At 44.8% G+C, this 11,499-nt stretch overlaps 1 protein-coding gene across 1 annotated transcript in view; it reads left to right on the forward strand.

The window, feature by feature from the left end:
• The first annotated feature begins 11,330 nt into the window (after positions 1–11,330).
• Positions 11,331–11,499, forward strand: part of WIPI1 (WD repeat domain, phosphoinositide interacting 1) — a 33,537-nt gene continuing 33,368 nt past the window's right edge. The window contains exon 1 of the mRNA XM_024198320.1: positions 11,331–11,484. Coding sequence (XP_024054088.1) covers positions 11,396–11,484 — 89 coding nt within the window. The 5' untranslated portion in view covers positions 11,331–11,395. The remainder of the gene's footprint in view (positions 11,485–11,499) is intronic.

An 11,499-nucleotide genomic window follows, 5' to 3' on the forward strand; every position in this document is an offset into this window, starting at 1 on the left:
CAACAGGTGGCTGAGTAAACACATAAAGAAGTCAATCTGATCCACTCTACTTAGTCTAGATTGGCATCCAAATAACATTTTACTGGCTGCAGGATCGAGTGATTTCTGTACTTTCCCCCACCTTATACACAAACATTGTAGACATTTTTACAACTCTCCAAGATGTCTCTTTCAAAAAACAAAAACAAAACTTCAGCCTTTGAACTGTCAGCTGGCTCCTTGTTTATGTGCTGAGACTGAATACAAACCATATGCAGCAGGAGGGAAGTATACCCTTTTAATCCTCAGTGTAGTGGTACTTCTGAAACAGAAGGATGGGCCAAGGGGTAGTGTTAATAGGATTTTAACCAAATAATACATGTCCAGAAGCTACTCAGTGTATTTACCTTTACCTCTAAATAGGTTGTTTTCCCACATTGAAGTTTTGAGACAGGAACCAGTCTAGTGTGCTTTTTAAGGATTTATTCAAATAAGCAAACAAATATAAAGCTAAGCATTTATATGAGCTTGTCTACACTTAAAACCTGCCACTGCTACAGCACTTCAGTGAAGATGCTACCTATGCCCATGGAAGGGATTCTCCTGGCAGAGTAGGTAACCCACCTCCCCAAGAGATGGGATAATTCTCTCATTGACCTCGTGGCATCCACACCTGGGGTTAGGTCAGTTTAACTGCATCGCTCAGGGCTGTGTATTTTTCACACCTCTTAGGGCACGTCTTCACTACCCGCCGGATCAGCGGGTAGCGATCGATCTATCAGGGATTGATTTATCGTGTCTAGTGTAGATGCGATAAAATCGATCCCCGATCGCTCTGCCGTCGACTGCGGAACTCCACCGCAGCGACAGGCGGAAGCGGAGTCGACGGGGGAGCGGCAGCGGTCGACTCGCCGCCGTCCTCACAGCCAGGTAGCTGAAGTTGCATATCTTAGGTCGACCCCCCCACACCCCCCGTAGTGTAGACCTAGCCTAAGTGACATAGTTATACAGGCTTAATTTCTTAGAGACATAGGCCTGTTCTATACTAACTAATTTATCTCTAATTTCCCTAAACTAATCCAATAAAACACAATACAATGATCAAATCAAGGTAACAATTTGAATCTCAATAACTAGATCCATGGTTCAATTTATTTGGCTCGCAAATTACGACAAGAAGTTATTAAATCAATTTATAAGGTTAGCACAAGAATTACTTCAATACGTCACAGGGAAGTTTAGGAGGAGTACCTTTCTTTTAATCTAATCAATTGGGCTCACGCCATGTCTACGCTACAACCACTACAGCATGGCACAACTAAGGGCAGGTCTACGCTACAAACTTGAATCGGTGTGGCTGCACCGATGCAGCTGTGCCACTGTAACGTTTCTGGTGAAGATGCTCTAAGCCAAGGAGAGAGCGCTCTCCCGTTGGCTTAATAACTCCATCTTCGCGAGAAGCGTTACAGTGGCACAGCTGCATCGAGATGCTCTCCCGCCAACATAGCGTTGTCTACACCGGGGGTTACGGTCAGTATAACTATGTCACTCCAGGGGTGTGGATTTTCACACCCCTGAGCAACGCAATGATACCAAAGTATGGGTATGTCTACACTTACCCGACGCTGCTGCGATCGATCCACCGGGGGTGATTTAGCGGGTCTAGTGAAGACCCACTAAATCAACCGTAGATAGCTCTCCCATCAACTCCAGTACTCCACCAGAATGAGTAAGGGAAGTCGATGGGAGAGTGTCTCTCATCGACGCAGTGTGGTGTAGACACCGCAGTAAGTCGACCTAAGCTATGTCGACTCCAGCTATGTTATTCATGTAGCTGGAGTTGTGTAACTTAGGTTGACTTAACCCTATAGCGTAGACCTGCTCTCAGTGTTTAATGTAGAGCTGGTCTAAGGTACTGCAGCTGTGCTGCTGTATTGTAGGTACTTCCTACATCAATGGAAGGGGTTTTTACCATCTGTGTCATTAATTCACTTCTCTGCGAGGCAGTGTCTAGCTCAATGGAAGAATTCTTCTATTGATGATGCCACCTCTATACCAGAGGTTAGGTCAAGCTAACGACAGCGCTCTGGGCAAGACATTTTTCACAGCCCATAGTGATTTACTTAGATCAATCTAATTATTACGTGTAGACCAGGCCTTAAGAGTCTACTAAAAACAGAAGCTGACTCTTGCCTTTGTTCTAAGGAAGTATAACTCTTAAAATGGTTTATTTATAACTTCCCACTTTGGTGTTCCACATTTAGTTTCCCTGACCATACAACCGATGTTAAACTCTATTTCCTTAGCTTATTCCCCTTCCCACACTAATACAGTGGCTGCATCTTTCCGATTTATTACAGTGTAGACATACACAAAGTAATACCCACAGTTGGCCCATGTCAGCTGACAAAGCTTGCAGGGCTGGTGCTGCTGGGCTATAAAATTGTAGTGTAGACATTTAGGCTCGGGCTGAAGCCCAGGCTCTGGTTGGGACCCTTCCACCATCAGGGGTCCCAGAGCCCTGGCTCCAGCCCAAGCCCAATCATCTACACGGCAATTTTATAGCTTTGCAGTCTGACCCCCAGGAACCCCATCAGTTGACACTAGCCAGCCGCGGGAGTTTTATTGCAGTGTAGATCCAGCTGAAATCCACCTTCCTTCCATTCCTCAGTGTGATGTTTTGGAATGAGAACCAAGTAGTTGCTGCTGTAAGTTTATTTACAATACATGTTTGATGCCATTTCCAAAAAAACCTTTTTTCTTTTCTAACATAGGTGGTAGTCTCTGTGCAGAGACATTTGCTGGACAGCCAAACCTCTTCCACAAAAAAATGTTATCACTGTACAGTCTTCATTGTTCAAATATTGAGGGGCCTGATCCTACCAGGTGCTGAGCATGCTCAGCTCCTTTTGAAGTCCATGTGAGTTGAAGTGTCCAGCACCCCTCAAGATCAGACTCTTTGCATCTAGGGATCACACCACCACTGAAATGAAGCCATCCCTGGATGGAGAACAACCACCAGACAGATAGCCATTCACTAGGCAGGGAAGGAGAAATTCTGGCCAAAGACATTCAGGCAAAGTCCTACTCTTATGAAAACAGCCATCATAAGATGCTCAGTGTCTATAGAAAACACAAAGGGTCTTAGTTTCTAAGGTCTCCTCATCAAACCTACATGATTTATCTATCTTCAAAAGGATATAGGGCTGAGCTGATGCAGAAGTCTAGGTCTAAACATCAGTTCTGGAATATCTATCAAGCTGTCACAACCACTCCAAGAAGGTCTTGTCCATTTGATTCTTAGAAAAAAGAGAGGAGGGTAGGTTCATCTTGGGACTGTAATGGAGGGGATGGCTCTTTGTCAGGTTTTGAATGCTTAGAGTCTCTGGCATCCCTACACACTCGGCTCTTCATCTTTGCAAGGTAAAGAAATGGCATTCAATGCCATTTGTTCTGGAGGTAGGATCCCTTTTAGAGGAGACCTTAAAAGAAAAAATAGCCCACCAGACGATGTGTCTGTTCAGCATGGACACAAGAGAGCCCACGGTGCTCTTCATAAAAGGGAGTACGTGCTGCTGTTGTTAGCCAGAAACTTTCCTCTCCCCTCTTGCTTGGCATGCTGGCTGCTCACCACCCTCCCATACAGAGGTGGACATCGTTTGGTGGGGAGCTATTATTGGGCTAAATCCTAACATTCTTATGTGGGCAACACTCCCATTGAAGTCCCCCAGCGGAAGTGTTGCTTGAGTAAGGATTATGCCATCACCAAGTAAGAACATCAGGATTTGGCCCATTATTACCACTGTAATCTCAGAAGAGTAACGTCCCTCACCTCAGCAAGTGCTAAAGCCAAGGACCAACGACATACGGCTGCAATTGCCTTCTTCCCTCCATGGTCATGATTGCAGCCCCTGTCTGTTTTCATACACAAACCCAGACAACCGGCAGCTCATTGGGAAAGTTGACTCCCAGAAGCAAAGCAGCAAGAGGAATTTGACAGTGATGCAATATTTCTTCAACCCGAATAAGAAAGCCATCAAGGAAAACAAGGATTCTGGGTTAGACACCCTTCACCAGAACAGCATCAGGTGGGAAGTACTCACCATGGCTAGGTGTGACCTTGTGGTTCTCACTCAAAGACAGGAGAGTTTTGCCTGAATAAGGACTGCAAGATTTAGCACATTAATCTAATTCACAAAAACACAGTTACTGGTGAGAAGTTATTCACCCAAGTAACCACATTAAGGACTGCAAGATTTAGCACTTTAATCTAATTAACAAAAACACAGGGCCAGACTGGTGAGCAATTATTCACCCAAGTAACCACATTAGCTTCAGAAGGATGACTTGTGCAAGTAACTTCTTTTTAAAAGGGAGTAAAGGCTTCACAATCTGGTTTAGGTCAATATCTGAGGTAAAAAATAGGTCAAAGCAATAGCTACATTGGAAGTGATACCCCTTTTTTAATCGGTGGGCTCAGTGAAGTACCATCAATCCTAACCGGAGAGACCTTGGGTCAAATTCAGACCACTTGCATGCATTTGCAACTCTAGTCATTCGGTGGAGTTACTCATATTATTAGTACGTTCTATGGTTTGTATTTATGTAATCTACTATATATATGAATTGCCAGTAGATGGCACTCCAATACATAGCACCATTTCTGGGTTTTGTAAAATAAGCTCCATAAAGCTTGGTATATGCACTGCAAATGGCTTCCTTTGTGCAGCTCTGTACACCCATTCTTAACTCCTGCTTACACTGGGTCTGAATCTGCCCACTCTCCTAAACTAGGGAGACAAGTCAGTTCTCACAGTAACTCCAGCACTAAGCTCTTCTGTGCAAGCTGTCCATCCGCTCCATTGGATACACAGTACACTGGATCAAAACAACCGAGTCATGGACTGATCACCACATTGTAAGGTCACAAACCTGAACTATCCATTTTCCAATACAGCCATACCTCCTGATTTGTCAGATGACAGATTTCAGGTCATATTTACAAAGTGTAGCAAACCTGTGTTTCCTACCTGATTGCAGAGTTCATATAGTTCTGATTTGGGATTGGGAATTACTTCGTGTCATTTTTTTTAATTACTCCAGAAAGTGAATGACCTCTCCACCAAAGAGGTGCAGCACAGACAATGGCAGGGTACATACAGCTACTGTTCTTCTGTCCTACACTGGACACCGTTAATGCCTGTTTCTTGGAGAAGCTAGTCCTGGAACCCACAACGGGTGAGGCAATTCTTGATTTAGTTCTAAATGGCACACGAGATCTGGTCCAAGAGGAGAATATAGCTGAATCACTTGGTAATAGCAACCATAACATAATTAAATATAACATAATAAAATATAACAGAGAAACACACTACAGTAGCATTTAACTTCAAAAAGGGGGACTATGCATAAATGAGGAGGTGAGGTAAATAGAAATTAAAAGGAACAGTCACAAGAGTGAAATGCCTGCAAGCTGCATGGAAGTTTTTTAAAAACACCATAATAGAGGCTCAAACTATATGTATATCCAAATTACAAAACAGAGGACCAAAAAAATGCCATCATGGCTAAACAGAGTAAAGGAGGTTAGAGACAAAAAGACTGCTTTTAAAAGTTGGATGTCAGTTCTTACTGAGGAAAATAGAAAAGAGCATAAACTCTGGCAAGTCAAGAGTAAAAGTATAATTAGGCAGGCCAAAAGAGAATTTGAAGAGCAACTACCAAAAAACCCCACAAAAACTAACAGCAAAATTTTTTTTAAGTACATCAGAAGCAGGAAGCCTGCCGAACGATCAGTAGGGCCACTGGACAATCGAGGCAGTAAAGGAGCATTCAAGGAAAACAAGGCCATTGCAGAGAAGCTAAAGGACTTCTTTGCATTAGTCTTCATTGCAGAGGCTGTGAGCCATTCCAACACCTGAGCCATTCTTTTTAGGTGACAAATCTGAGGAACTATCCCAGACTGAGGTGTCAGTAAAGGAGGTTTAGAAACAAATTGATAAATTAAACAGTAATAAGTCACCAGGACCAGATGATATTCAAGAGTTCTGAAGGAACTCAAATATGAAATTGCAGAATGACTAACTGGTATGTAATCTATTGTTTAAATCAGCCTCTGTACCAAGTGACTGGTGCATAGCTATTGTAACGTCAACTTTTTAAAAGGCTCCGGAGGCAATCCTGGCAATTATAAACCTATAAGATTAAATTGAAAGCCAGGTAAATTGGTTGAAACTATAGTACAGAATTTTTCAACATGGCTTTTGTTAGAAAGAAAGAAAGAAAGAAAGAAAGAAAGAAAGAAAGAAAGAAAGAAAGAAATCAGGCTGTGACAGATTTTAAGTTGCCTGTAATAATTTGTGAATATTGTGGTTGTTGTAATGTTTACTGTATGCATATGTTGAATTAATTTAATAGCAGGATTGTAGGAAACTCAGGAAAGGGCTGGATCCGTATATACCCTCCTCAGCAAACATTTGACAGACTACACAAGCGCCATTCACTTTGATGATCTGATGGGACCCTCTGCTGGGCCTGCCACGTGACAGGTTCGGTCACAGGGACCCCCTTGGGACTGTCACCTGACGTGCTGAAATTACCTCTGAGCCCGTTTTCCCTGCCAGCCTGGGACTTCCAGAACTCTGTCTTGTTGAGCCAGACACGCTAGCCTGCTGCAACACAGACTCAGGGTCTGAACCACGCCCCCAAAGCTGCAGGCTTTAACTGAAAACTACTCAGCAAGTTACCTCTCCAGCACCCAGACACCCAGTTCCCAATGGGATCCAAACCCCAAATAAATCCGCTTTACTCTATATAAAGCGTATACAGGGTAAACTCATAAATTGTCCACCCTCTATAACACTGATAGAGAGATATGCACAGCTGTTTGCTCCCCCAGGTATTAATCACTTACTCTGGGTTCATTAATAAACAAAAGTGATTTTATTAAGTATAAAAAGTAGGATTTACGTGGTTTCAAGTAATAACAGATAGAACAAAGTAAGTCACCAAGCAAAATAAAACAAAACATGCAAGTATAAGCCTAATACATTAAGAAACTGATTACAGGTAATAATATATCACCCTCAGAGATGTTCCAATAAGCTTCTTTCACAGATTAGACTCCTTCCGAGTCTGGGCCCAATCCTTTCCCCGATACAGTCCTTGTTAGTTTCAGCAGACGTCTTAGGTGGTAAACAGGGGTATTCTCATGACTGGGACCCCTTTGTCCTGTCCACCCCCTTTTATAGCTTTGGCACAAGGCGGGAATCTTTTGTCTCTCTGGGTCCCCATCCCTCCTTCTAAATGGAAAAGTACTAGATTTAAGATGGATTCCAGTATCATGTGACCATGTCACTGTAAGACCCCAGCCTCCATTCTTCCAGGGATGCCCCCCCCCCCATACACAAGAAGGTTTGCAAGAAAACAGAGCGATTAACGACCAATTGTGTTAGTCAATGGGAGCCATCAAGATTCTAAACCACTATTAATGGCCCACACTTTGCATAATTACAAGAGGACCTCAGAGTTATACTTCATATTTCTAGCTTCAGATACAAAAATGATACATGCATACAAATAGGAGGAATATATTCAGTAGGTTATAACCTTTGTTATGATACCTTACAAGAGACCTTTTGCATAAAGCATATTCCAGTTACATCATATTCACACTCATAAGCATATTTCCATAAAACATATGGAGTGCAACGTCACATGCCAGACCAGTTTCTCCAGAAGCGGCTTGGACCCTGTGGAAAGGAGGATCTAAGAATCTCAAAGGGTTTAAAGAGACACATCCTCCTTCAAGGACAGAGACGAGTTTTAGAGAATAAGATCCCAGAGCTTGCTGAGTGGAGCCCTGAGGGAAGTTAGATCTACTGGGGTCCCCATCGGGAGGACAGGGAGACTCTAGATAAGAATGCATGTAGACCTTTTGTTGTTTTAAAATCTTTTTTCCTATGCTCTGTTTTAAGAAAGCTGGTTTGGGTCACTAATCCACTGATCACACGCTCCCAAAGGGCAAAATGACAAGAACCAATACCCAGTCAGACCTACTGGGTGAGCATGGTCGACACAAAGGGTACTGTAGCCCAGCACCCAGTCTAAGAATGGAAGAATCGTATGATTACACACCCAAAGAAAGGTAAAGGCTCAACACTGGTGATGGGTGCACTCAGAGGCCAGAAAGGGGGCCAGAGCGCTGTTAGCCCTGCATCTGTGACTCAGCCCCTAATCTCCAAAAACAATCTATCAAAAACCCTTGCCTTAAGTCTGACTCAGCTATGTTTGATGTTTGTTCAGAGTTGGTGGTATTTTCCAACACTCCCTTCATCAAGGCGAGCATAGTATGTCTTCACCACAGAGGTTAAATACTAGCTGTAGACAGCTAGCTGCAAAGAAGATTGGTCAATACTGTTGCAACAGTGTTGGATGGCAAAATATAAGTATGGTTACAACTTGTATTACACAAGTCTCAGTTGCTCTTGTGGCTGGATTTTAAAAACCTGTCTATGGGTAATTTTATTATTACTACCCCAAACAGCACGCTTTCAATTATAGGGGCTAATCAGACAAAATTCCTTAAAATAGGCATGACGTTCATCTGTTCAGGTTCGACTCTTCTTTGGACATTAATATTTCATCAACAAGCACTGCTTGAACTTTATGAACAATAGCAGGTAATATAAGACCAGCTTTTACATTTTGTTTTTAAAAGGTTTAATATTAATAGAAGTGTTTTCCTGCAAATCTCTTAATTTCAACTGTTCCCCCTGATATGTTTGCAAATTAGTTCTACACTACAAAGTTAAAAAAACCTGCATCTGAAGAAGTGTTTTTTTTACCTGCGAAAGTTTATGCCCAAATAAATCTGTTAGTCTTTAAGGTGTCACCGGACTCCTCGTTGTTTTTGTGGATACAGACTAACACGGCTACCGATTTGATACTTGACTACAAAGTTAGTTCAGCCTAAAACATCGCTCAGGGCTGTGAAAAATTTCACTCTGTGGGCGATGTAATTAAGTCAACCTAAGCCCAGGGGTGCAAGTAGGCTGGTAGGGGCTGGTACGGCATACCGATAAGAAGCCAGTACCGGCCTGTACACGGCCCCTTTTGCCTCCCAGTTGGCGGCCATGCCAGTAGGGACCCTACCAGCAGGACCTTACCGGCAGGGCCGCCGATGGGGGGGCAAAAGGGTCAGCTGCCCCAGGGCCAGTGATTTAAAAGGGCCCGGGGCTCCCGGCCACTGCTACTGTGGCAGCAGCTGGAGCCCCAGGCCCTTTTAAATCACCGACGGAGCCCCAGCGGCATGGGCCAGGCAGCGTGGATGGACTGGCTGGGGTAGGCTGACCTCCAGCCCCGCTCCTTTCACCCGAGGCCCCATCTCTTCCGCCAGAGGCCCTGCCCCTTCTGGGGGCCCGAAGCCGGGCCCCTGTACCGGTAAGTGTTTCATATTACTTTCACCCCTGCCTAAGCCCCAGTGTAGATACTGCTAGGTCGAGGGAAGAATTCTTTCATCGTCGCTGTGGTAAGTGTCTACATTGCAAGGCTGCAGCTGTGCCGCTGTAGTGTTCCTAGTGTAGACATACCCTTAATCACTACATTGCATTGTGCATTAGAACCATGTGCCATCAACTTCACTGGACTGAGGACCAAACCCATGTCAGTATGAGCTCAGAAATAGGGTTAATTCGGAACTATTTGTTTGAACAGAAACACTTTCCCTAAAATACGCACTTTGCCAGAGACTGATAATTCTGACATGTTTGTGGGTCTTTAATTCTAAAATACTGGAACAAAAGAGAGTTCTATAACAAGGGCCTAGATCCTGTGAAAAGGGATTCATCCAGGTAGATACTTATGTCCACATGGAGTCCAACTGACTTTGGTGGGACTCTGTGGATCCCTTTACAGGATCAGAGCCATATCCTATAGCCGTATGATCACGTACCTACAACAAATACTCTGATGTTATTCTTACACATACAGCGTTCCCATTGACTTTAGCACTCACATGAGGATTACTCATCTAATTAAGTGTTTGCAGGATCTGCCCTCAAGTTTCAATACACTTGTTTACTTAACCGTTAGTTTAGTTATATTAACTTTTAGAACATTTGTGATTTAGGAGCATGTTTTCCTTTTTATTGGTGTTTTCTAATTAATAGGCTTGGACCTACATGTGACATAAATAGGTTCATTCCTACACCATTTCAGTAGGACTGGCTGCTCGACTAAAGTTATTCGCATTGTATGAGTGCTGGTGGGCTTGGGCCACAAGGTTCGCAAAACACTTGGCAGTTCTACAGCACCTTTCATCCAAGGACTTTAAAGAATTAGGGATTACTTATATGATGGGAAAGGATGAGCTTGTTTTAAGGCAGTGGACTGGGACTCGGGAGCTCTGGGTTTGCTTCTCAGATCTGCCATAGATCTCTCTGTGCCTTAACGAAATGTAGATCAAAGTATTACTCCCTTTCTCCTGCCCTTTATTTGTCTGGGTCTAGTCACTTCAACTACTCCCATTGACTTTAGAGGGACTATTCGAGGGGTAAATTAAACAGTAATAAGTCACCAGGACCAGATGATATTCAAGAGTTCTGAAGGAACTCAAATATGAAATTGCAGAATGACTAACTGGTATGTAACCTATTGTTTAAATCAGCCTCTGTACCAAGTGACTGGTGCATAGCTATTGTAACGTCAACTTTTTAAAAGGCTCCGGAGGCAATCCTGGCAATTATAAACCTAACCCTAACCCTAAGTCAAGCCCACACTTCAGTCTTTGCAAGATCAGGAGCTCTTCCAGATCTGGGCTGGCTTACTGTATGTTTGTACAGTGCCTAGCACAATGGAGGGGCCGGATTTTGGTTGGGACACTAGTTGCTAGAGGCTTGGTGCCTGGGAAGGGGAAGTACAGAATTATTTAATATGTTGTTTCATACTATAGCTATAGCCCAAGCAGTCCAAGGCACTCATCTTAGCCAGCCGGCAGCCAGGCGGGGTTAGGGCCCAGCCCAGCTGTTCCCTCCCTTCCAGCTGTTCCCTGCCCCAGCCCCTCCTCCCCACATCACATCCGTCAGGAGTCCCGTCTGATGCAACCACAACACAACCACGTGGCCATAGGCCGCCGCTCCTCTCCTCTCGCCAATCACAGCCAGCCCTGTTGGCCGAAGGGGCGGGGCGTCCCTCCTTTGCCCCGCCCTCCCCCTCCAGACACGCACGCGATAGGCCGAATCCAGACCAGCGGCGGGCGGGGGTGGCTGGTCCGAACGCCCGTTGGCCAATAGGAGGCCTCACGCGGCTGCGGCCCCGCCCGCCGGGGGCTCCAGCTGTTGTTGTGGCGGCTGGCCGGGCCCGCGGGGAGCCAGCGAGGCCCGAGCGCGAGCGAGGCCCGGGCGTCCGCGCGCCGCCCATGGAGGCCGCAGCTGGAGCCGGAGCCGGCCCGGCCGAGGCCGCGGGGCCCGAGGCGCTGAGCTGCTTCTCCTACAACCAGGACTGCACGTAGGCGCGGCCGGC

This window comes from Terrapene carolina, unplaced genomic scaffold (genome assembly GCF_002925995.2).
Source record: "Terrapene carolina triunguis isolate 2854851 unplaced genomic scaffold, T_m_triunguis-2.0 Scaffold192, whole genome shotgun sequence".
Taxonomy (NCBI): Eukaryota; Metazoa; Chordata; order Testudines; family Emydidae; genus Terrapene; species Terrapene triunguis.